Raw genomic sequence first — 26,725 nt, 5'->3', positions numbered from 1 at the left:
TATTTTGTGCATGGACAACCAAATTATATAATTTGGCAACCAGAAAAAATACTTAGTATTACTACTGTATGTAACATTACATAATTATGCGTTATACACCGTGGGCCTGAATAACCCGAACAATTTTAACAGTATCATACTTAGAGACCATATTTAGAGACTATAATGTGAAATATCTGGATTTGGCTTAGATTCAGAGATAATTTCATCTTTCTCAAAAAATGTTTTTCGTCATAACTCGGGCAAAAACGCATTTTTGACTGAAGTTTACACCACAATGTATTCTAGGCTTTTCATACAAATTGACAGATATTAGTAAAAAAAGAAAAACTTAGCAAAATCCTCTTACTCAAAAAAATATGAAAGAAAAAAATCCAGAACTTTTTTAGTTATATATGACTTATCAAAAGCCCATAAAAATGTATTTTTTTTTCTCTAAAAAATTACGAGTCAGTTTTTTTGCTTGTTATTTTACATCGAAATTGCGTGGTTAAAATCTTTCGGGTTATTCAGGCCCACGGTGTATATAACACTCGTGTGATCTTATATTGAAACTGACTTCGTTCGTTTTATAAACTTACACTCTTGTTTTAATGCCTTCCATTATGTAACGGTCACATAAATTACCTATTTTGAAACTTATTCCCAAATTAGTTTGTGGGTATGTTTGTTGTTATCTAATTCGTTTGATATGATCATGATCATTCCTTTTATAATGAATAAAAAACTAAATCATTCATAAAATCAATCATTCCTAAAGCATTTCTGTCTAAATATACAACGTGTGGCACATTTAGTTAATCGAATCTCAATTTACATTTAAGTGAGGTTTATTTTTTTATATATTTTTATTTATAATCCTATTTACATTAATCTTGTATATAACTAGTTAAATAACTCACTTGCCAAGATTTATACACAATGTACACATACATAATCAAAATCTTGTTAATATTTTTGTTAACAAACCCCTGCTTGCCAATATTCTATAAAAATTGTTCTTGGATATATAATCAATTTGAAATCCTATGCTATTCCAATATTAATGTTTTGATGAATTTACTCTATCGATTTTAATCTTGGACGTACTGTTATGGCATATTTACACTCATATGACAGCCTCATACGCCAGTCATCCCTGTGTGAATGTGCCTTTAGATTCTTGTTATAACTTTAAAGTAAGGTTGCTAAGCCCGATGAATTGCGAATATTGCTCCACTATTAACCACAGCACGATTTGCCATTATCTGTGTCATTTCATCTCTAATTCTCTATGCATGTCCCCCATACTGGCAAGTTACTTTGAGTGAAATTAGACTTAATTACATTACCTTTTTGATGTTTGTCGAGCTCGCGATATTTCGACGCAGTAACGTGCATCATGATCACGGAAAACTGAAGAAGGCGGGTGGATGTCAAAATTGTGTAGACAGCGTGCGCCAGTTGCGTTTCAACAAAAATCGAAAAGGTAACCATGGTATAAATCCCGGTCAATATGTCTAATGAAAATAACCTTGAATCATTCAAAACTCTCTCAGTGAAATGTTGGTATAGGAATGAAGTTATGTGGATTACAGCGGATATGTCGTATTGTCAAACTCGTGGGGATGCAATCGTGCCTATCTACCCATGCGTGTAATTATGTAGTGATATAATTGCAGCAGGACAGGACAGTGGTCCTGCTCATAATGCTTGCGGTCAGTGACACGATACGAGCGGGATAGCTATATAAATTATACGTGTGCGATTGAGATAGAAACACCCGGATCAATCCACGTAATTCTTTGAGCTTAGCATCTTTATTATACCTATATTATAAAGTAGATAGGTACATAATACTTTTAACCCATAATAAAAATGTCTGTTTGTTGTTAGTGACTGTGTATTTTAGTCTTAATATCGAAAATAACTTGTTTCGCCTGATTGGCTAAATAGGTACTTACTACTATCTACTAGAAGCCACGTGTATTTATAACTTCATAAACATGTGGTTCTCTATCTTATCTATGGAAAGTTTTTTTTATGTTTCATTTGCATAAGGACTTTTTTCGGATACAAAATTTCTTATGAACATGAAGCATAAGGATCTTCCACTAATAAACACACATAAATATACAGATATCGAGGGTTTACTGGTGAAACCCCATAAGTTAAGCAAACTGGTTTTTGAAATTCGAACTATGTGCAAATTCCACAATGTTGTTATTATTTCAAGGACAAATTATCTCGATTTATCGGGTTTCACCAGTAAACCCTCGATATATTAATCCTTTGACCGCCAAACACGTAAAATGACTCGCGCGTCCACAGCTCGATTAAATATAGTGCGCGGCAAACTTTTGGACCATGTAGCCTGACCTGCGCAGACGCGATTTTTCTTATTAGGTAGGATTTTTGCTCCTATGTTTACGATGCGCGAACTTGTCCCTACCACCGCGCCTAATGGCGCACTATAGTGAAGAGTACTATCGTACAGTATGGCCACTCCCGCTCCTCGCTGTAAGCGCTGCCCACTAGACATGTGTAAGTAATGCGAGTAATATCACAAATGTGATATCACTTGAACACGTAATATGGCATTACGTATCACTCCGAGAAATCCACCATCACCTCTAGCATTACGTATCACCCGAACGCAAATGTCGGGAACTACTAAAACAGTGCGCGTAATGTTTACTGCCCCATGTGAAAACTGTAATGGTGTAACAACCGAGATGTTTGAAAGCATCACTTATTACTTTCTTATTTCTTATCCCGCTCTCGCGCTCACACGCGCCGTACTAAGCGCTCGGTCGCAGCGCTCTCGTTCTAACCATCAAAATATCATACGATGCTTTCGGCTATTTCCGGAAGAATTCGGAACACGCCACTCAGCCGAACGCGGTCGCGTTTATGTAGTTGCAAATTTCGCTTGCGAATATGATTTTATAACAGTCCAAAAGATTTAAAACTGTAATGCGTCCTCATAGAGCTTATTTTATTATTATCATTTCTTATAATCATTTTGTGGATGCGGGTAAACAGAGTAATTTTGTCTGTGAAATTGGGCGCGCCGAAAACAAAACATTATTATTATTGTTGTGAACATGTTGTGAAATGTTTAGTTGACTTTCGCGGTTAATAATGTATCTAGATGTACATTACGTACATGTGTGGTAGTGGTATCGTATGAACCAGTAAGTATAAGTATTAAGTAACCATTTTGCAAATTTTATAAAATATACATAATTCACGTAGCGGTGACAAAAAGCAACATGTAATGGAACTACGCGCTGATATGAGATGCGTAGCCTTGTTGATATCTGTGATGACTGTGATGGTGCCATCTCGCGCGCTGTTCAAGGTCGGGTAACGTTTCGAGTGATGTGTGATGTGACATCACAGTGAGATGTTACTTTCTCGGAAAAGTGATGTGATATGGCATTACATTTTGAAGCACTGTTTCGCGCATGTCTACTGCCCACCCCCCTCTCGGTTACCTCACAGTTACCGCCTGTCAAAAACGCGAACAGTCGACCTGTCATATCTCACTGAAGCATGGTACGCGTTCACGTACACAAGCTTAGAATGTGTGCTAGGAACGCGCCTCTTTTATATATTTGATCGCAAGTGTCAGAGATGTGCTAATGGTCTAAAAGTTTGCCGCGCACTGTGAAAACCTACGTTGTATGCCGACTTGGTTCAAGTTGTTTCGCGTGTTTTGATACTGGCGCATTAAGGGTTAAATCAGTTTCCTCTCGTGTCTAAAATAAATCACATGCTTGTACGATGTAACGCATTCCAAACCCTTTAATTTAGCTTTTAAGATATTATATGTGTGTCTGCGGCCGACAAAAACGTCAGCCTGTTGCGTAAGCTCGAGTTTCCTATGTTAGCAGTGCCGTCATATAGCGGCTGTCTTTATATTCCATAAATTTTATATGGAAAATCATAGGAAACTCGAGCTTTAACATAACATAGTAACAAGACTTTTTGCCAGTCGCGGACACATTTTTGCCTGGAAATAGACTGGACAAGTGTAGGAACAGTACCTATTAAAGGAGCGCTTTTGTATGCCACAATACTGAATACTCGATTGTGACGTCGATGTATTTATTGTACTAAGTTGTATTTGAAAATAAATAATTAAATTAAATACTTGTGTTTGAATGAAAGACAATAATAAATGCTCATATTTTATTAACCCACACCCAGAAAGAGTAAATTTTTCATTGGTAAAACAATTATCATATCATTAACATTTGCCAAAGCTAAAATATCAGAAATCGATGTTCAATTATTGCATGTATTAACAAAATTATTTGAAAGAATCAGTATTAGCATTAATTCATTGAATTTGCAATTGTAATGATTGAATTGTCTATTAATCTGAGATGATACTTATAAAATATCTGTAATTTTTCAATTGTAAGTTGTAATATTATTTTTAAATCCCAATGAAAAATTTGAAAGAATTGAAATGTCTAAGGATTTTGAGTTGCGCTCTTCAAACGCAATGCTAAGGTATTCAAAAAGAGTATGACCCGCATACTGATATTTGAACGGACTATTTATTACACTGATTGAAACAAATGTCCCTTTCTACTATTAAATAAATCTTAAGTGAGAAAAGGACAAATGCAGTATACATGCTAGTGTAATGAAAGGTCAGAGATCGCTTTTACTTCGACACTATGCACTATTCTACGATAGCATAGAAAAGGCACCATGCCCAAGCAAATAGTTTTTTCATTACCATCGCTTTGAATTTAGTATTTTGAAATATTTATGATAATTATTTGAGAAATGAAATAACTATAAAAGAGAACGCAACTCAATAGATAATGTACGATTATCATCAAAAACCCTTAGTGCGGTACTCGATGTCCAGCAACATACCATTGTCGTGCCCATGGGCAAAGAAATTCAATTTATCATGAATTAGTTTCATAACTAATTGGCGCTATAACAGCACTTAAAATTACTAAGGCCTTAGAATCTTATTACATATAACAAAACGAAATATTTAGCAATAATCAGTAAAGTAACATTCAGAGTTCAACAAATCTGAATAACACTTTGAAAATTGCAGTTTCTATATCAAACCTAAATTAATACAAATACATTTTAGGCCAACAAAAACCGATTTCAAACATTGGTGCAAATACCAGTGCTCGTGCAAGCTTTGATGTTGACAATGTCAACGCCAATATTGGGACCAATATTTGATATCGGTGTTCATTATAGCCGTTTCCACGTTGCGCGCGCTTGAACATGAAAACGAAATAATGAATATTTGCGAGACTTGGCCTAATAAATAGGCAGGGTTTCCATTTAGACCGGAGCTAACATACGCTCAGTTCTCAGTGGAAATCTAGCTTTTCACATTCAGTGCCAGTGAGCAGGGGGGTTATCATGAAGTGCTACAGCCGTTCCTGGTATAGCTGTGTCCCTTCCTCTCGTAGCACTTCATGGTAACCCCCATCGGTTTGTCATCAGACTCATCGGATACGCTTGTAGCACGTGGCACCGAATGTTCTAAAGTTTTACAAGCCGTAGGAAGACCACAGCGACGGTGAGAAGGCCGAGGAAGGGGACGGCGAGGGGGCGGGCGGCGCGGGGGTCGGCGGGCAGGACGAAGGCCCGCTCGCGGGGAGCCCGGTCTGGCCCAGCAGCAGCGAGGATGGAGGCCCGCGGCGGCGGGACGATAGGCCGTTGCGATCTGTAAAGGTAAACATTTGTATTATCTATTTCCCTCTTTCCGGTATTTATCTTAAACGCTCACAAATGTTTTTGGTAAGGAATTAATTTTGTAGACAGTTCACCTATGAATGCTCTCACGTGACGTGGAAGGCTGGAGTCATTTGTTTGAATCAGTGTTTATGATTTTATTTGCTCTGAAAATTAGTGTAAGCGGTGGAAGCGTTACACCACGGTCAGCTTTTAAGCATGCCATGTCAGCTATGCCAACAGTCTTCACAATTACCTTCATGACCATTCTCCGGACAGTAGGCTAGTGTAACAGTTATGTGCCCTGTCCCCAGTCCAGTAACTCCGCAACGAGGGCATCAGAAGGCTCTCAGCACCGGACATAGTACCTACGCGGCCACACCAGTCCTTCAGAGCATGATAAGAGGTTAGTGTAATAGTTACCTTTATCGCCATTCGCCGGGCAGTACTTGATGGTAAGTGCCCTGTCCCCAGTCCAGTAACTCCGCAACGAGGGCATCTGAAGGCTCTCAGCGCCGGACATAGTACGCGGCAACGCCAGTCCTTCAGAGCATGATAAGAGGCTAGTGTAACAGTTACCTTTATCGCCATTCTCCGGGCAGTACTTGATAGTATGAGCTCGGTCGCCTGTAGCCCCGCATCGAGGGCATCTAAAGGCCCTCAGCACCGGGCATAGTACGCGGCCACGCCAGTCCTTCAGAGCGTGCGAGGAGTAGCACTCTTCGTTCTCGCCATTGTTTTTGCAGAACGCACATTCCTGTATCATTAAAAAGAGTGAAGTTAGGTCACCTATACCATTTATCTGGGCTTCCCGGGTGCAACGAGTTTACTACAAGGGGGTGTTGATTGTTTATCTCAAGAAAGTATCTAGTAATTAAACAAGAGGAACTTTTAGAACAGATTTGGACGACCACAGTCAGCAAAGGTTCTTGTTTAGACAGTGCTGCTGACGAACTAATGTCCATGTACGACTTGAGCATATCCAATGTGGGGCGGATGCTGCTAGCCAGAATGGGCACTTCTAAATCACAGTTTAAATGTTGCAATTCGATACTTACATTAAGTAAGGGACCTCCTGTAGGAATTTATACTACAGGTTGGGTTGGATGCAACGCAGTAACGCAAGCTGTTCGCGCGTCAGGATAGACATAACTGTTGCTGACCAGACACTAGACACTAAGTGCATGAGATGTGTGTCGGTGTGGAAGATGATGAGCGTCAGCATATGGACACATTTAGATATTGCTGACCGTACACGAGGCACTTACGTTGGGCAAGGGGCGGCGTGTGCGCTTATCCGTGCGCGCCTTGAGCACCTCCTGCAGGAATTCGTACAGCAAGCTGGGGCGGATGCAGCGCAGTAACGCGAGCTGTTCGCGCGATAGCATAGATACGTAGCTGTTTGCTGACGACAGACCTGCACATAAAGGTATCTTACTTTATTTTTTAAGCTTTTTAGACGACACTGCTTCGTTGCTTAAGTATATGTATTATTTAAAGAATATGTAGTCCTACATTCTTAATTTTATTTTAGGCCTACAGTCTAAAGCGTGTAAAGCTCCACCGGGATAGTGGATATTTGCGTTTGGTGGGATACATGTAAACAGGACATTTTAGAACTATGTATATGTACGTTCGAAGTATGGTATGGTACTTTGGGGCTGTCTACGTCACAGAAAATTTTGATATTTCGACGGTAGTAAGGATAGTTCGATGTGTTGGAAGGATTTCAATGGAAAAAAAAATAAGATGGCGCCTGAAATATCGGTCCGACATCCGATATCGGATTGGATACCTTAAAACGCACTTATAGTAAAAGTGCTGTATCTACATATTCTACATAACATTCTAAGCTATTGCCTACTATTGGTAGAATGATAAGCGACTGCTACCTACATGAACTTTGGATTTATCGCGTGAAGTAATGACGTCACTTAATATACGTTATTTATTAGTAGGCTCGTTACAATCATCACGAACATAAAGATAATAAAATGAATTTTATTAATTGATGAGCTTGAAAGGATTCTATAGTTGAACCACGAGTTTTTCCTGAACTTGCGATCAGTAAATATAACACAAAACTTTTCCCCTCACTATATAAACGCAAAAAATATTGCTCCATCAGTAATTCCACAGGTTAAATCATCTTCATTACTAGATTACCTACTTTTATCATGAAATAAAACTATGGAAACGGATTAAATCGCGTATAATGAATTTAAAATACATCCCGACGTTTCGAACTCTTTACAGCGTTCGTGGTCAACAGGTGCAATTAGATATGTTGTAAAAGTAATAAATAGGCTTTTATTCTCCGAAACGAGAGTTATTGAATTGCACATAAAGTGTTCGAAAGGGCCTCTGCGTTGTTGGCTTTGGCCCCACGTACGCCTCCCGGAGGTCTGGGACCCCATGGTTCCCAGTACAAATAATAAAAAAATCCTTGAACAGTTTAATGAAGCTATATTACGTACTTTTGATAAGAAACTCGAAGGTGTCCATCATCTCCGACTTGCCCGATGCCACGCCGCTGCCGTTGGTCCATATGTTGCTCGAAGACATCAGGTCAGGCCGGTTGGCACCAGCACCTTATTGAAAAATAATAATATCTTTAACTGGCCTATTCATGTATTTATAAGTATTGGGGAATTGTTGATGATTTTTTTTTTCGATGTAGCTAGAATTTATTTTGGTTTTCCGAGCAAAGCCCGGTATCCCAGGTATTAAAAAAAGTATTTAAATATACGGATGTACTCACGTTAATTACATTTAACGTCTACTCGTATTTAAAAACATTTAAAAATATTATTAGGCATGAATTACACAGTACACACCACCAGTGTTTAGCGCGGCTTCTCAAATTCGCTTTTTTTGAAAAGGTAGGTACATAAATATGGAAGTACGAGTATTTACCTATACATAGTCTCCTAAGTCCCCGCGTACTTGTACAAGTACAAATTAAATTCGAGTTTTGAACTCTTATGGAAATAAAAGAAAGTTCCAAATTCAAAATCGGAAAAATTGGCCTTAAAAATTATGAGAAAATTTAAACAAGGACAAAATTTAAGATGCCTATAATGTAACCCAAGTGTGTGGGGAACGGAGCAAGGGTAATAAACATAAAATCTTGTGACTACTTAGTCAATAACCTACCCAAATAATAATTTGAAGTGTGTTCATCATCGAACAACAGATCGGTGCCGTTCATTCGAAAGTTCATCATGTCTTCAGCCATCATATCGGCAGTTGTTGGTGCTGAAAAAATACAAAATCATTATAATTACATACATATCAGGAATCTAGAGCTGGACGAAGTCTATCCTAGAAGACTGATGACTGACTGATAGAGGATAGATTCTAATTCAAGAATTTGTAACGGCTTTGACAAGACGTTTCGATCGTTATTTAATTTAGCAAGAATCAATCAGAGATTGATCGGCAAGTTAGTATCAAAATCGCGAATTTTGCTCCTGCATATGTTGTTTGCTGCAGTTTGCTGTGGAAAGAAGAGCGAAAACTTGTGTAGAAAATCTATTGCAACCAAAACTGCCAAAGCTTTAATGAGAGAATCCAAACTGATGAAGTCAATTAAAGCCTAGGCCACACCCGATGCGTAATTGCGCATGCAACTCGTCTCTTGTATTATACTTTTTAGTTAAAGTTATGCGTAGCGTTGATTGATAGGTAGTGTATATGTATAGGTACTTGCAACGAAAGGAGCACGCATCATTTAGGTACTACGTAGAATGTGTCGTAGCCGTACTAGCCGTAGACATTACTCTTTTCAGCTTTCTATTGCTAACGGTTACAGGGTGCGTAGCCGAATGGCACAAACGCTCACGAAACGAAACGCTAGTAGATATCTATCCCTATCGCTCTTGCGTATTGGCCCGACAGAGCCGGATTACGTTTCGTTTTCGTTTGGCGTCGGAGAAATGCCATTCGGCTACGGCGCCTGAAATTATCCGCGGACGGACGGACGACCGGACGGACAGACATGGCGAAACTATAAGGGTTTCTAGTTGACTACGGAACCCTGAAAAGTATAGGAGGGACTATAGCCTAACTGCTCTCTCGCATGAGGCCTGTGGTTCAACAGAGGGTATTTCTGCTGTTCCAGCGAATATGCATGTGAGACCCAACACAAAATAACTTAAGGTTTCATTAATAAAATAATAATAGTATTTTCACCACACCAACTGGTAAAGGCTTTCTTTGCTATTCGAAAACAGATAGCAAAATTGCATTTTATCCACAAGGGAGCAAAGTAATTTCATACGAATTTTAACTCGATGTCTTAATCTGGCTGCTAGATTTTACCTATAAAATGATGATTTTGAATCATAAATATTGGATAAATTGATCGATTTCATTTATTTTGATGTTTTATAGTCAGTATTTTGTTCGTGTTGGTGTGGTGAAAAATTTTGTGTTTCACTCGGTAGCAAAGTTTGTTTAACCTTCGTGCCTTGATACCCTCGCAACGCTCAAGATTCCACTTTTTGAACCACTCGCTACGCTCGCGGTTCAATTTTGGAATCTTTCACTTACTCGGGTATCAATATTTGCACGTGCGGTTAAACAACTACTCTGCCCCTTGTAAAACAAATAACTATTGTTTATTACCAGTGTCTCCGGGCCGGGGTTCTTGCTGCGCTAGCAGATTCAGCAGACCGTTGCTGCCGGGGTAGAACTCCTGACTGCCCGCCATTCCTCGGTTCGATGGTGCAAAACTTTCCTGTTTCGAAGTAAGTAGGTAAGGTACAGCGGGACAATTACGACTGGGGGACAATTTTGTAGGTCGATTTTTTTCACGTTTTACATTATTAACTTGAGCTCTATTTGCAGGTATCCACTGAAAACGCGTGATTTGTAGCTGAAATTTGCCACCTAGTCGCAATAGTCCCGCTGTACCTTAATAGATTTATAGTTTCAGCCAAAGTCTTCACAACGCCAAGTATTTATTTAATTGCTATTTCAACATATTTGATCGTTGAAATATAAATTTAAAAATTGTGAAGCAGCTTTCGAAACTAACCTTAATAAGGCCTTTACTGGTGGGAAATTACTAGCGTTGTTTTTAAAATACCTATAAAGTCGATGGAATATATTTATCTGCAACTGAGTAACACACAAAGAAGAGGGTAAGTGCAAGTATTCGCATTACCCGCTCCTCGCGCTAGAACCACAGAAGAATTGATAGTACCTTCCCAAACGGTACATATGCTTAACTTTTTGAAAATAAAGTGAAAAAAAAGACAAAATCGTGTAAACAATTACGTTTTTATGGTCTACAATGTTCATAACTATTCCAAATTTCAAGTTGATAGCATTAAATAGTAGTTCTCGAGATACATATTTAGTAATGTGACAGACGGACAGAGTCGCACCATAAGGGTGTTTGGTACGGAATCCTAAAAAAGAACCCAAAAAGGAACTAACTTAAAATTTTGTGTTGAAGGCAAACATGTACAGTCAACCAATTGGAACCCTAGGCCATTCTACTACCATGTCGAAATGACAAGTAGTAAGAAATTTCTTACAATCTGATTTATAACGTCACTATGACATAGTTCTACAGTGGCCTAGGGTTCCAATTGGTTGACTGTACCTAAACAATTAAGAAAAAATAATATATATAAAAAAATCATTTTCAAAAAAAGAACCCAAAAAGGAACTAATTTAAAGTTTTGTGTTGAAGACAAACATGTAAACAATTAAGATAAAATTATATAATAAAAATTTTTTCAATGTACTCATAGTATGTACGTAAACCTTTCATTTGGGTTTTCTTTTCAATGGTATTTCTAGGTATAGATCGATAAATAGCTTATTATTTTTGGCCACAAACTGTTAAAATAAACAGTATCTCCAGAAACTTATTTAAAAACGCTTACCGTGGTCGTCGTAGATATTGTTTCACTCGCAGTTGTAAAAATCGCTTTAGAGTCTTCCATATTATTAAAATTGAACGGCAAAGAATCCATACTCAGACAAGATCATATAATGAAATAGTACAACCGATCCTGCGCGTCGCCACGGAATGAAAAGATGGTTTCAGATGCCGCGGACTTTATATTGCCACTACATCTGTAGAAAACACTCGTATAAGCAAAACTGGTAAACAAGCAAGCTAAACGGGGGAATTTGTGCGTCTACCCTCAATTTTACAAAATGCGGCGCGGGCGCGACCCCGTATACTGTAAATCCACCCGCATTCTAAAAAAATATCAATTGTATCAAAAAGGTTATAAAATTAAATGTATACTAACGATTTATGTTCTATATGAGATGTAATATGAACTAAATTTGTCTCTTCTGGGAAGAGCTGGTTAGGATGTTGTTGAAATTTACAGAATTGCAACAAACCCAGTAGGATTTCTATTTGTAATTTTCCACATCTTTATGCCATGGTGCATAATGGTAAACAGACAAATAATATTAGGTTTTAGATATGTTAACATTTCTTAAATGCTTATATTTAAATCCTATTTATTAAAGTACATAGGTTTGTCCCAAAACGAGTCCGCAATGGTCAGCATGTAACATGCAGCATGCATTTTTTCATGATCATTTTTTCGAACTACGTTAATGCATATATCAATAGGTAATATGTATTCACCATAGGTGCGTTTTCACATTATCCGATCCGATATCAGATGTCGGAAAGATTTCAAAGGCAAAAATCACAGATGGCGCCTTAAATGTATGGGATATATATAGGTCCTACATCCGATATCGGATCGGATAATGAGAAAACGCACTAAGTATCAGATAACAGTCATGCATTATTCTGCTTTTGAAGAGAAACCTATGTTATATTATAATAACATAATTATAACACAATACTATAATTCAACTAAAACACTGACAGGTACTTTCACGATTTTTACACAGTAAAACAATATACATATATTATGTAATATTACGTTTTTTGTAAAACCACGGGAACAACGCCGTCCTTGAAATTCAATTCAATCTAATCAGTTCAGTTCAAATATATTTATTTCTCTAAGATTACAAATCACTTAAGCGAGAAACAAACAACATTTAAGTAATTACATAAATTACAAGTAAGCCATAATAAATGTTCATTCCTACGTTTAGGGGAGGTAAGTCAAGTAAGTACGAGTAGGTACCAACAATCTAGAACTAACGATCACAGAGCCTTCCTAAGCCTTCGACAGACAGACAGACGGACATAGCAAAACTTTATGGGTTCATTTTCGACTACTGAACCCTAAAATGGGTAAGGCCCCGAATTTTAGAAATTAATTATTTATTTAGATTAGGTATTTCGATTTTTTGAATGGGATTCTATAAAATAAAGGAAACTATAGAAATTACTGAATTATTTATTTTCATTAAAAAATTAAAAAATAATTATTAAGACAATCTTAATTGCAAGAAAATCAATTAACCCTTAAATGCATGAATTTTTCTTTTAACGAGATATTAATATATGTGATAGACAATGGTTTTCTGACTCTGGGAAAAATAATAAAAAAAATATTTAAGATCGATCTTTATACTAAATCAGTGTTAGAAGTTAAATAAGCCAAATCTTATTCATATAAATATATCGTAATTGGTAGATTTTATTGAAAAAAAAATGACTACTATTAAAGGTACACTATTTGTGGAACCTCTATGATACAATGTTTAATAATTACTAACTCCGAAAAAATCAGCCTAAATCACATACTAAAAATCGCCATCGTCCTGTTTTTTCACACTTTTCCGCCATTTCGTCTTAATCCTTAAATAATAAATAGTAAATCATTATATTATTTAATTTATTTAATTGTTTATTAAATAATAATAAATAATGAATAATAATTAAGCAATAAATGTAATTTTGGATAGCTACATATCGAGCCACGGGCCATCAAATATATGATCAATATATACATCACCATGCATTTAAGGGTTAATACGACATAAAAGAAAATTATAATTATTACAAAAACTTGTTTCTAATGAAATCTAGCATTTAATTATAAAATGATTAAAATAAAAATAGGAACTTCGTGTGAATATTCGAAAGACGAACATCACCTTAATATTAAAAACTTCTACTAATTATTAACAACTATTAAGTACTTTAAATATACTTATACATCAGAGTTTGTATCTATCACACATATATTGATGAAAATACTATATTAATAAAAATCAATGAAATATGTAGCAAAGACTTATTGATATTATCAAAGAGGCAAAGTTTAAGAAAAAAATATAGCCTAACCAGGGTGCGTAGCTGAATGGCACAAACGATCACGAAACGCTCACGAAACGAAACGCTAGTAGATATCTATCGCTCTTGCGTATTGGCGCGTCAGAGCCAAACTTTCGCGGCGTTTCGTTTTCGTTTCGCGTCGGAGAAATGCCTTTCGGCTACGGGACCAGATGGCGTTGTATTATTAAAAATCATATAGGCATATTAAAATTAATTACGCAAAAATTCAAAAGCATATTATAATATAGTAGGTAGAGGTAGATAGCCTTTCTGTCTAATCAGACAATATCGCAAATTGCATTTAGAAAATAATGAAATGTGATCTAAATGAGAATATGTTATTTTATTTGAATGTGCGGTGGTGGGTTTTTAATATTTTGCATGTAATCCTTCTTTACCTCCCCAAAAAATCGATACACATTATTACACATTTACTGATGAAATTACTATTACTATATACTTACTCCATTTGTATGCTTTATGCGTTCTAAAGTTAAAAGTTCAAATTTCGGCAATTGAAATTTAATTTAATTTTTCAAAGTAAAAATATATTTGTTTGAACTTTACACACCTTATACAATCAATAAGTCTTTGTTAGTGCCTTGTAATGTTGATTGTATGGAAGCGTCAACAACACGACTTGTTACACTATGGGATATTATTTGATTAAATTAAACTCTTACTTAATGTATTAGGTACCACTCAAAATGAAATTGTTACATTTACAAACTAGATTATCTATGCGTAACTTTCATAACGTCAATTATTTTAATCGTCATTTAACCTGTTTCTTATTATGCCATATGCACCTATAATTAACATTGAGGTCCCTCTAAATTAATCAATTAATTTTCGTGAAATACATACATGTCATGATGGTACTAAATGCACCCCGCATTTAATCCTTGGACTTAGCGGAAAATACATCAAGTATAACTCAATAGTTCTGCTTAATGTAAAAAAAATACTAAGACTACTATGTGAATACAACTTCGCTTTTTCTGGTACTAAAATGAATTGTGCCCTCATGTTATACAAGTTCGGCTTCAGAAACGTCGTGCGGTTTTTAATCAATATTCGTGTATTTAGTTACAGGATTTTTATTGATTTAAAGGCAAAAAGTTTACATTCGCCTGTCGAATACCACTTCCCATTTCAATTTTTTAAATGTAAATCGTGAACTTATTTTATCAGTTGTATCACACGAGTGATTTAACCAAGTCAACATAAAATTAAAATAACAAGGCGGAATACAAGGGAGTCAAATGCTAAAATATCCAAGTCTGCACTAAAAATAAAATAATCTAAAAATATGGCAAATACGTCAACGTGGCAACAGTGGCCTTTGCTAAAAATAGAAGATACTTGTAATCAATCAAAAATTCGTGTCTTATTTTTTTAGTTTGCCTTTAATATTATGTGCTCGAGTATCAATAAGCTTGGATAGTTTCCTGACGTACTCGTATTTGTCTTATAGCTAAAATATGATGCTTTGATAGCATCTGTACTGATAAGTAAAATTAGTGTTTATATCCGACGTAAGCAGCTGTTTTAAGGTCTGATAAAAATCTTTTCTGCGTGAAAACTCCTACATTTTGGAAACATTGCGCAACTTGCACATAAAGAGGGTCTACCGCGAACGTAGTTCTCAAATTAGAGGCTTTTTTCTCTGCCTTTCCTTTTATGATTTAATTGGAGTAAAAATGGGAGATGTGTGTTCGCGTTAGGCCCCCTGTAGTTGCACCAATCGCCGTTGTCAATAACCAGATGACACAGATAGGTTCTTAAACAGGGACGGATGCTTAGTCGTCAATAAACAGCTTGAAATGTTGCGGCGCAGCCCGCTAGCTTTCTTGGGCAGGAGGTGCTGGCACTTTGCACCTCTTGATGATGGCTTTGCCCGTAGAATCGTTCTCGTCTTCTTGACACGTCAAAGTCGTGGCGCATATACAACTGGAAAGCAAATAATTTATATTAGACATTTATAATTTAAATTAATATATGCTACGTACTTACAGTTGATAGTTGAAATTGAAACTCGAATATTCACGAAAGTTGTTTATAGGAGAGGAGAATTTCATTCACGGGAAAAATTAAACAGTTGTTGATTGTTGGAAGTATTTTTATTTTACTTAATTTATCTATTACATGAGCATAATAGAAATTAGTTTTTCCCCTCACTAGCTCGGAAACACGTGTTTTGTCCTTTAATACCAGCGGGTAAAAACGCATTTTATCCACTAGTGGGTAAAGTAATTTGACCTTGAATAAAGTCAAATTAATTGCTTTAAAATTGATATAAAAGTAGGTGAATCTAGTAATAAAGATGATTTACCACCTGTGGAACTACTGGAAGCAGTGATAAACGCATTTTTTGCGTTTTAGTTTCCTCGCTATAGTGAGGGGAAAAGTTTTGTGTTACACTCGGGTGCAAATGTATTTTACTTCTCGTGTGTTAAAAAACTCGCAAGTTCAGATTCTATTCTCGAACCACTCGCTTCGCTCGTGGTTCAACTATAGAATCCTTTCACTTGCTCGTTTTTCAATTCCACACTCGGCGTTAAAATACAACTTTGCCCCCTTGTATAACAAATAACTATTTTAACCGGTCTCTTTTCTAAATATTCTAATCATTACATCACGTTGTTGTTTTTACAGTTTGGCGGCCACCTTAATAAATATAGCCAGGTTATTTTTTTCTGAATAAATGATTTTTTTTTTCATTTTTATTAAAGTAGGTATTGAACGTGCTCCTCAAAATTTTCTTTTTAACGTTTTTTTTTTAGGCTACGTTGTTTGAAGTTATGTTGAGCTGTGTAAAGTGTCGCCAAATATTTTATTGAAATACTCACTAGTCATTAGTCCTCTCCCATCTCTCGTGTAAGAACTCAATGTTCTCCTTGTAGAAGATCCAGCCGCAAGGGGTCTTCGGCTCGCATATCGGCTTCTGGACGGCCGGGCTTTGGTTGTCTTCCATCGCCCTCTGAAAAAAAATATGCTACGTTCAGTATTGTGATTACTGATAAACTTTATCGCATCGGTGCGTCCCTGTTGCACTTCCAAATAGTGAGAAAAGGACGGCCTGACGTTATGTCGTTTATCACGTGACCGTGCTTGTCTGCCTGGATTGCTTTTATTCTGACGTCGTTGATCCAAACCACAATTTGAAAAAATGTTATAAGTATATAAAAAAATATAGAAACTAAGCAGCTACAATTATATTCTTAAAAAACTTTGGGACTGTAATTATTTTTCACATAATGTATTTTAAATATAAACCTACTTAATGCTTTCGAAGAAGAAGTCAATGGCTTGTTTTTTTATTTCAAATTGGCGTCGCTTGGCAAATAGAATTAAAACGGATCATTGTTTTCATATACTTTGGGAAACATTAGAGCTAAACCTTCAATAATATATCAAATAATAATAAAACTAAACGTGCATATGTTTTTTTATCCTGCAGCGATGTTGTTGCAAAGTACACTTTGTCAGTGCAAATACAATGCAGACTTAGCATGGTCAGACTTTAAAATAGACTGCCTCTTTACAATGACTTACATGTTAATGTAATTTGTCTTTGCACGTGTCTCATTTTTTTCGAGTTTTTATTATTCAACCGGCTATTTATATCCATGTCTGAAGTGGGCTGCGAAAGTGATTTTATTTTCAGTTTACACCTCATTAATATGCCAAAAATTGGCTTATATTTTTAATAATATGCATGTTTACAGTTTTTTAAAGAATAAGTTGGCTCGTCCATGAAAAACATCGATGTATCAGCCAAAATGTGTAAATCACTCAATACTTATTTTAGTATTTTTTGAATTCAGATTTGAGCAATTGAGCTTGGTGTAAATGATCATTACGATAGGCAAAATCTAATTAAAATTATTCCTCTTTATTTCTTTCAAATCTTAGGCTAGGTTATTTATAATACGAATATAAAAGTAAAATACAAAACCACTTACAAAACAATAAAAAAATATAAACATATTATAAAAAACCTAACCTAGGGTGCCGCCAGCAGCGGGGCAGGGCCCAAGCTGCCGGTGGTTAGGGCTGCAGAGAGAGGAACCGTCGGACTATCCGCGCTGTGTCCAAAATCACCGCCTTCTGCATCTGACCCTTGATCCAACCACCGAGCGAGAGTCTCTTAAGATGTTGGTCGAGACTCTTCGCTATGAGACCGTTCGCTGAAACGACTATCGGGACAATGATCGTTGAATCAACATCCCACATGGTGGTTATCTCGTGAGCCAAGTCTAGGTACTTACTGGACTTGTCCTTCTCGGCTTTCACGAGATTCTCATCATGGGGGATGGTGATGTCAACGAGCACGGCCCGGCGTTGCGGTCGATCTATTATCACAATGTCAGGCTTATTGGCTACAATAGTCCTGTCAGTGATAATAGATCGATCCCAATAGAGCGTGGCACGGCCATTTTCAAGAACTGGCGCAGGTAAGTACTTGTAGTACGGTACTTCGCGGTCCACAAGGCCGTATTGAAGAGCAAGCTGCTGGTGAATGATCCGGGCTACGAGATTATGCCTGTGCAAGTACTCACCGTTAGCAAGATGAGAACAACCGGAAATGATATGCCTGAGTGATTCTCCGGGACGGCGGCATGCCCGACAAATGTTATTATTAGGTAATTTATCGAGCGATGATTTAATTTCGTTGACGAAGTAAGCGATTACCAGAATATTTACGTCAACACTGACGCCATTCTTATGATAATGATGACGAATACGTATTATTATATTTTTCCCCTCACTAGCTCGGAAACACGTGTTTTGTCCTTTAATACCAGCGGGTAAAAACGCATTTTATCCACTAGTGGGTAAAGTAATTTGACTTTGAATAAAGTCTAATTAACTGCTTTAAAATTGATAAAAGTAGGTGAATCTAGTAATAAAGATGATTTACCACCTGTGGAACTATTGGAAGCAGTGATAAACGCATTTTTTGCGTTGTAGTTTCCTCGCTATAGTGAGGGGAAAAGTTTTGTGCTACACTCGGGTGCAAATGTATTTTACTTCTCGTGTGTTAAAAAACTCGCAAGTTTAGGATTCTATTCTCGAACAACTATAGAATCCTTTCACTTGCTCGTTTTTCAATTCCACACTCGGCGTTAAAATACAATTTTGCCCTCTTGTATAACAAATAACTATTATTTTACCTAATCATTCAAATTAATTAAATTATGTATGACAAATATCTATTGTTAGATGCTAACTTAATATTTAAAAAAAAAACAATGTAGGATTTAATTTGATATGTAGTATTTACAACTTTTCATTCATCAAATCATCTTTCATTGTTGCGATTAAACATATGTCAAATATTAGCTCTAAATGCGATATGGATAGGGTATGTCGTGTCAATGACAAGTTTGTTCAAACAAACGTCAGTTTTTAGAGTTAATACCAGTATTTTGGCGTAAGTTTTTAAGAAAAATGTGCAATGTGCAAGACAAGTGGAATACCACGCTTTCCTATTAGGTACTTATCATGTAAATCAATTAATTTAGGTACTTTAAGAGGATACGGTAGCGAAAATGCTAAAATGGAAAGGAGCCCCCCCTTTCAACTTGGGAATTTTAGTTAAATATACAAGTGTTATTAACTAGATTTATCGAAAAAAAATTGTCCATTAAGAACAACTCAGTCAAAAGATATTTCAAAAAATTCTTTCAAATCGAGGTTCCGCTCTCGACTCTTTCCTCCTTCAAAACTTAATCAATCGGAACAAAATGTGAGAATCTGAATAACAATGAAATAATCTATGTCGGACCGTTTAGCTTTTTTGGTTAATTGTTACCAATCTTGAGTATCACACCTTTTTTTGCGCTACAATGAAAAAGGCCGTTTTTGGAAATTTTTGATTGGCTCTAGAGTCTTTAAAAAGCAGAATATCAAAAAAATCAAAACGGTCCGACACATAAAAATAATAACAATCTGTGTTGAAAAAATCATTGCTCTATCTTCAAAAACCAGGGAGGAAATAGTCGAGAGCGTTTGTATGGAGAATAGGCTAGTTTCCTACTAGTCAAATCAGCTTCTTTTTAAGAACTGTCAAAACGATTTGCTTATATGGAATTACTATGAAATACTGAGGAGTGACGTCACGGTCAATTCACTTACTTTATATCTTTCTCTTTGACTTAATAAATAGAAATTATGTTTAAACATACCTACTGTCCATATTTTTCTTCTAATTATGTGCTGCTTTATTTCGTGCACTGCATAAAATATTTTATTTTAAGTATAGGAAACTAGCCTATTGACCCCTACCGTATCGTTTATATGAGATAGGTAATGAATACCTAATATATGACATTTGACATTTGTCATTAGAATGAATATCTAATGCAGCCGATTGGTGTAATAAACTGTAGTGCAACGTAATACGTCCTTGAGCGTATCCGGGACCGCGCCGTGAATGAACGGGATCGGGCGACTATTCCACCGGCCACCACGTGGAAACGCGATACCACGTAAACAGGAAACAACGTAGTTCATTGACCCATTCATAATTTGTTTACTGCGCAGAAATGTCAAGTTTCCCACCCGTATGAGTCAGTGCGTGTGTTAGCGGCCCGTGCAAATAGAATGTGAAAGCATGAAAGGGCTATCGGAAATAGACGTGTCCTCGCAGACTTGCACCAGACGCTTAGTTTCATTACGTGAACCGCTCCTATCCCCTTTGATCGGCCGACTTGTGGTGTGGATGGCCCATGACGCATCGGTTCATGCCAACGGTCTGAAATTTCGATGGTTACGCAATAATGTGTACGTATGTCGCTAATGCCGCTATATATCCGACAGAGTTCTTCGTAGATTCGTATGTAATGGCAAAAGTAAATACCGTAAGGCCGTTTTTACATTATCCGATCCGATATCGGATGTCGGAAGGATTTCAATAGAAAAAATCCAAGATGGCGCCTGTAGTAATGTGAAAACGCACTAACAACAAACGTAAATAACAAAAATATATGCTGGAAATAAAAGTATATGCTGCAATAATGTGGCCTCTTCGATCGGTGGCCAAAAATATGTGACACGCTCATAGTTTTACTAAAGACCGTGTCAGATATTTTTACGGCAATTTTTACTGTAAATAATATTTCAAATTATATTCTCGGTATTCCTAAAGATTTTTCTAATTTTTATGAATTCCCCGTGTTTTTATGTACCTAATGCAAATTTTCGCTGATGCTCGATGTGAATTTAATATCTCATTTTGCATTTCATATTATGTTTTTTTTGGCCGACAAATAAATATGTCAAGCCCAAATTTAGGTATACTTTTTTTTTTTCTAAAGGTAAGGTTTCGTAGAGGGTGCCATTTTAACGCAACCCACTGGTAATGTTTTTCGTGTTTTGCAGAGATTGTAGTTCTAATTCTAACCTAACCCAGGGTTCAGACAGCAGTTTGTTTTTCTAGTGGTTGCAGATTTAACTTAATTTATCCTAAATTTTTTCGCCTCTGTTCATAAAAGTTGTATGGCAAAATGTAAGGGCATACTTGTTGTTTTAGGTGAAGAGATCTCAGTAATAAAAAGTAGTGTCCGACAGAAATTTCGGTTTCCGTAAGTTTTAGCATAAAACCGTGTTTCGGTGAAACGTTCTGTTTCACAGTCAAAAAAACGTTGCGATCGGCGATTTTTAGCCCAGAAAGTCCCCATGCAGTTCGTTTTTTGGAAATAATTTGAGCCGTTTCCGAAATCCCCGAAATATACACATGCCTCTCTGATGTATGGACTCGCGCGCGACAAAGCAAGACTAAAGGGTATGATTACAAAAAAAATGGATAGATTAAACTGCTGATGGTAATCATAAAAACTATTTATCTATATCTACCCACCATTTACGAGTTTAATTGTAAGCTACTAGAAAGCTATAAAAGTACCGTGAGACTCACACATATTTAAAAATATTTTAAGCGGGTTACTCACGTATTAAGTCGATATAGCGTTTGACATGTTTCGATCCAATTTTCGAGGATCTTTCTCAAGAGTAGCGACCCCGCCTTTACATGTCGAGAGCGCGACGCATACTGAAAATTGGATCGAAACATGTCGAACGCTATATCGACTTAATACGTGAGTAACCCGCTTAAAATATTTTTAAATACTAGAAAGCTCTCCTAACGGTATGCGAAGTTACTTGTGCACAAAAATTTAAATTCAACGAAATAATATATTATTTATAATTTAAATTTTACTGCACGAATAAGTAGAAATAACCACAAACACGAAGATACCATTCTGCTGAGATTTATTTACTGCATTCAAGAGCGGCATGAGCAAATATTGAAGATATTTTCAAGAGAGATTGCAAACAGTTCAAGTAGTTCAATTATTAAAAAGTTTCAGCCCCGCCAGACAGAAAAAGAGAGAAAGCGTTACAGGGAATAAATTTACCAGAAAAGCAGTTTCATAAACAGTAAGCATTACAACTATGTATATTTATACTGAAACAAAGCAGACTTCTTTTAACATCAGATTGGATAAAAATTTTGAACGTTGTACGTTTATCTAATATCAGGTGCCGTAGCCAAATGGCTTTTCTGCGACGTGAAACGAAAACGAAAAACGCCGCGAAAGGTAGTCTGGCTCTGTCGCGCCAATACGCAAGAGCGATAGAGATAGATTTCTACAAGCGTTTCGTTTCGTGAGCGTTTGTGCCATTCGGCTACGTATCCAGTTCACCCATAAATGTTATGGCAATTATATCATGGTGTATTTTTTTTAATAAGAAATAACAAAACAACTAATGTGTGGAAGTGTAACAATCTGTTACTTAAAAATAACATTAGGTTATACACTTTTAGGTTAGGTTACTAACTGTTGTAATTATCATAGTTTTATAAAATTAATTAGGTAAACCGAAACATCCGAAATTATCCAGAGAAAAGGAAAATTATGAAAAATGAATGATAGTGTACAAAAATTGCTCTCTATAATATGTCCAATATTTCTTCGTTGTCCTGACTGTGAGACATATTTTTGCAACTTTTGTATATCCATACGATTGCACTTGATTGTAAATACCTCGTGTGGTAACTACTCTTCTCACTTTACATAATTTTTGCCTTTTCTTGGTTGATTTTCAGTCAAATAAAAAAAAATCTTAATTTTTTTTACCAATTACATAAGTTTAACCTTTATTATAGTCTATAATTATAGATATTTTACTATCACTATTTTATTCTCCACTACCTAGGTAGGTTGTCTGGAAGAGATCGCTCTGTAGCGATAAGACCGCCTCTTGTTTTACCTCTTAAGTTGTTGTTTATACTTGCTATGTTGTTTCGTGTATTGAGGTGTGCAATAAAGAGTATTTGTATTGTATTGTATTGTATAATTGGATTACAATGACAGTAAGTTCATTTATGCCTACTTAAGTATTTTTTTTAACTATACCTTGTGTAGTTTAAAAGATACAGACGTTTTTTGTAGAAAGTTGTGGATGCGCAGTGCGCGGCGCGCGTCGTTTAAAAACCGGACACCGACCGGACTGACGGTTGACCGGAAAATGATCGCACGGGCTGGACGGTCAAGTGGTTAAGTTCAGTAGTTACTGTTCCTAGCAAATCGAGATCATATCACTTTATCTACTCATTTACCTAGGTATAGGACTTAGGTCCTCATAATCTTAGTTTTGTCGTCACTGGGCAAAGAATTTCACCACCCCCCCTTTTCTTCTGAAACTTGGGCAGTTTTATGGGCAGCTTTGCCCTTTTGAGAATAATGGCATAACCATTTTTTACGTAGGTACAATAGGTATATATACCAAAATAATGTACCTATGTACATATATGTACCAAGGTGATCGTCTTGTGTAGATAGTAAAGTAAATGATGTCTGTAATTTCCAATGATTTCAAAAGTGCGAAGTACATAATTATGTACAGTGATAATTTTACGACCGTGGAGTCGATAGTCGTTTAGAATTCAAAATTTGAACTCGCGGCCTAACAGAAGGAGCATGCGTTAAATATGGAGGTTGCGGGTTGAGAGTTGAAACCCCAGCGCGTACTAATTAAATAATAAAAATATTATAAGACATTCTTACACTGACTGAGTCCTACGGTAAGCTCAAGAAGGCTTGTGTTGTGGGTACTCAGACAACGATATATATATGTATAATATACAAATACTTATATATATAGAAAATATCCATGACTCAGGAACAAATACCTGTGCTCATCACATAAATAAATGCTTTGGTGCCATCATGACTGTCGTGTTATTTTTTATTTTTTGAAGAAAATCGTATGAAGCCCTAATTGTACATAGTTTTTGACAGTAAATATGTACAAATCTTAACAAGTCCTCTACTACTGTTTTATTACTTAGAGTCCAGAACCCTTTGCGACCGTGGTAGTTTAATTTCAAAGATGAATGTTTCAAAATAAATAATTTAGGTACTTATATCTGACGGATTGAACTTTTTTTTTGTGTTTTTGTGTAAGTTACATTCCAATTCTGTTTGAAGTGTTAGAAACAGAGGCTGGTGGGTTGAAAAAAAAAACCTTTTTCTACCTAAATATTACCCACCCTATTTTCTAGATGTATAGTCATGTTTTCGTACTTCTTGCACTACTAACCTCTGGATAAATAATATGCGTATATTATTGTTATTTGCGTTTCTCATGATACATACGTCCATATATTTACGTCGGCGTTTCTAAAGATAATGATAACGAACTTGCACTAAAACATTGTGTAGGTCAAGAGTACTAATAATAACTGTTTTGTTTTTTTCTCTTCAATAAATTACACTTACTACTTTGAATAAAATAAACTATTCCTTGAATAACTCACACATATTCAACTACCTTCAAAATTACATTCACTTTCAAGCACTTGTAACCGTTTTCGAAATTCAAAAAATCCGTTATCCAAATTCAATTAAATTAAACTATAAATCGTTTAATTTAAATACGCCAACGATATTTGCCAAATGCGTAGTTTAAAAAATAAACGTAGAATAATCCGTAATATTTGCGTTTTTGGTAATAAAAATAGGGGTTGTACTCACCCTTTGTCTAGGTACCATGGCCGCAGCGACGGAGCACAGAGCCACGAGAAGTAAAAGTAGTTTCATGTTCACGATTTTCAAGTGTAAAGTCACAGTGGAGAGTTTCAGAGTGCGTAGTGAGTCGCGCGAAGTCGGAACGAGTTGTGATGGGCGCGCTACGCTCGCCGGGTATATGTAGGCATCGCCAGTCTTAGATTGTAGAAACCCCCAGATGACAAATATGTGTTGTCATCATGGCACCACTTTTTTATCACAATAATATATTTATAACGGATAGGTCACCAAACGTATATTTGATTTTCATAGAAATATTGAGTTGCTGGAGAGAAATAGTATTTTATGCAACAGGATTTTAAAGGAGGTCAAAAAAGACGAGTGGCGTGGGTAACAATTATTTGAGACGAAGCTGAAAATTGTTAATAAAAAGTACAGATGCCACGAGTATTGTTTTACTCACACCGTTGCATACAATACTTTTTCTACGACCATGCACTTAGTAGGGTAGCACCTCTGGTTGTCGGCCACTACGTATTAAAATTGAAATAACTTGTCAAATTTACTGTATTTATTGAAAAAAGTTAGGTAATCAGATAAATTGAGTTGTCTTTGACATATCCTAAAGTTGTTTGCTTGATGACGTTTTTATTGGCTCGTCAAAGGCTCAAAGCAATTTGGACAGTGTGAATATTGCTCAAATTGCAAAAAAAAATTTTGATTGAACATTTTTTTCGAGGTGGGTAAAATATTATTTCCGTGAGTATTAGGATATTATTAAGGGATAATGTGCTTTGTGGATAAGTTGAATTAATAATATTTTAATTTTAATGTACACATTATTTGATATAAGTCAATAAAATTAGGTGGTCGGGTAACTAAATGCAATTTCACATTGATATTTAGTTGTCGGCCACCCGGCCGGGAACGGGCTGGAGACACGTCATTTTTAATCGATTAATTTAATCATTAAATGAAAGCTAAAAGAAAAAAGAATCCAAAATACGACTTAAGTCTATCATCATCTTTCTTATATTTAGCAGTCGGCCGCATGTTTATTAACAAAAACTTGGTTAAAATGTGCTTTAATTTATGTTGCATTTGGCGGCCGAGAACGGGATTATAAAAAGTTAGTTTTCGGCCTAGGCAACTTCGTATGTAAAATTTATTAAGTTCCCGAATCTTGAAATAAAATAAATTCTGTCTGGCTCCAGATCAAAGTATTGATTGTATGGCCTGTATCTTATTAATTACATTGATTTTACTATAGATCCATCCTGTTTAATATGAATTTGGCATTTCCTCCTAACTTATACGATGTTACATAAGAGTTTCCTTTAACGTTCCTTATTATATTACTTGTAATGCATTATAACATTGAATTTGTATTGTTTTATTCAAAATACATCTTATTACTTGTGATTTAAGACTCATTTTAAAACGTTAATAACAGTGGCCGACAACTAGATTAACAAGCGACCGAGAACCAAACAAAGTGGCCGACAACGGGCTAAATAGGTTTTTTTTCATATTTTTAATTATATAAACAAAACATTGTTACTTATAACTCATTTTAATACAAAAATGGCAAGTGTAGTATATTTTAAATCTAAAAATCTGCAAATGACTAATATTTGTTGAATAATTGTTCAGAAAATCTATTTGAATTCGAAGTTTTGCTAAACTGGCCGACAACCGGCAAACCACCCTATTTAAGTTTTCTATAATAACT

General features: G+C 36.0%; 2 protein-coding genes and 1 long non-coding RNA gene across 3 annotated transcripts; all 3 read right to left on the bottom strand.

Moving 5' to 3' along the window:
• On the bottom strand, positions 1-5,435 carry LOC125230396. The gene is made up of 2 exons (XR_007177514.1): positions 3,465-5,435; positions 1-2,513 (listed from the first exon to the last, which is right to left on the bottom strand). It is a non-coding gene; the product is annotated as an uncharacterized LOC125230396 (long non-coding RNA).
• Positions 5,436-5,518: 83 nt separating this feature from the next.
• On the bottom strand, positions 5,519-11,803 carry LOC125230395. The gene is made up of 7 exons (XM_048135535.1): positions 11,610-11,803; positions 10,339-10,450; positions 8,866-8,967; positions 8,187-8,300; positions 6,978-7,126; positions 6,289-6,466; positions 5,519-5,701 (listed from the first exon to the last, which is right to left on the bottom strand). Exons 1-7 carry the CDS (start codon positions 11,697-11,699, stop codon positions 5,526-5,528), a joined length of 921 nt encoding a protein of 306 aa, XP_047991492.1. The 5' UTR covers positions 11,700-11,803; the 3' UTR covers positions 5,519-5,525.
• Positions 11,804-15,257: 3,454 nt separating this feature from the next.
• Positions 15,258-25,156, bottom strand: LOC125230607. Its single transcript, XM_048135819.1, has 3 exons — positions 25,000-25,156; positions 16,804-16,934; positions 15,258-15,904 (listed from the first exon to the last, which is right to left on the bottom strand). Exons 1-3 carry the CDS (start codon positions 25,063-25,065, stop codon positions 15,796-15,798), a joined length of 306 nt encoding a protein of 101 aa, XP_047991776.1. The 5' UTR covers positions 25,066-25,156; the 3' UTR covers positions 15,258-15,795.
• Between the last annotated feature and the right edge of the window lie 1,569 nt (positions 25,157-26,725).

This window comes from Leguminivora glycinivorella, chromosome 10, assembly GCF_023078275.1.
Source record: "Leguminivora glycinivorella isolate SPB_JAAS2020 chromosome 10, LegGlyc_1.1, whole genome shotgun sequence".
NCBI classification, from domain to species: domain Eukaryota; kingdom Metazoa; phylum Arthropoda; class Insecta; order Lepidoptera; family Tortricidae; genus Leguminivora; species Leguminivora glycinivorella.
Note: the sequence above shows the minus strand (reverse complement) of the source record. Positions and strands in the feature narration are given on the sequence as shown.

Bases quoted from the DNA above. Each gene is read 5' to 3' on its own strand.
- LOC125230395 (XM_048135535.1), bottom strand. From the start codon at position 11,699: ATGGATTCTTTGCCGTTCAATTTTAATAATATGGAAGACTCTAAAGCG. The intron at 8,968-10,338 runs GTAATAAACAAT...GTATTTTTTCAG, and splicing joins ACCCCGGCCCGGAGACACTG to CACCAACAACTGCCGATATG. The intron at 6,467-6,977 runs GTAAGTGCCTCG...TTAATGATACAG, and splicing joins CACGCCGCCCCTTGCCCAAC to GAATGTGCGTTCTGCAAAAA.
- LOC125230607 (XM_048135819.1), bottom strand. From the start codon at position 25,065: ATGAAACTACTTTTACTTCTCGTGGCTCTGTGCTCCGTCGCTGCGGCC. The intron at 16,935-24,999 runs GTGAGTACAACC...ATTTTTTTTCAG, and splicing joins CCATGGTACCTAGACAAAGG to AGGGCGATGGAAGACAACCA. The intron at 15,905-16,803 runs GTGAGTATTTCA...TTTGCTTTCCAG, and splicing joins TGGGAGAGGACTAATGACTA to TTGTATATGCGCCACGACTT.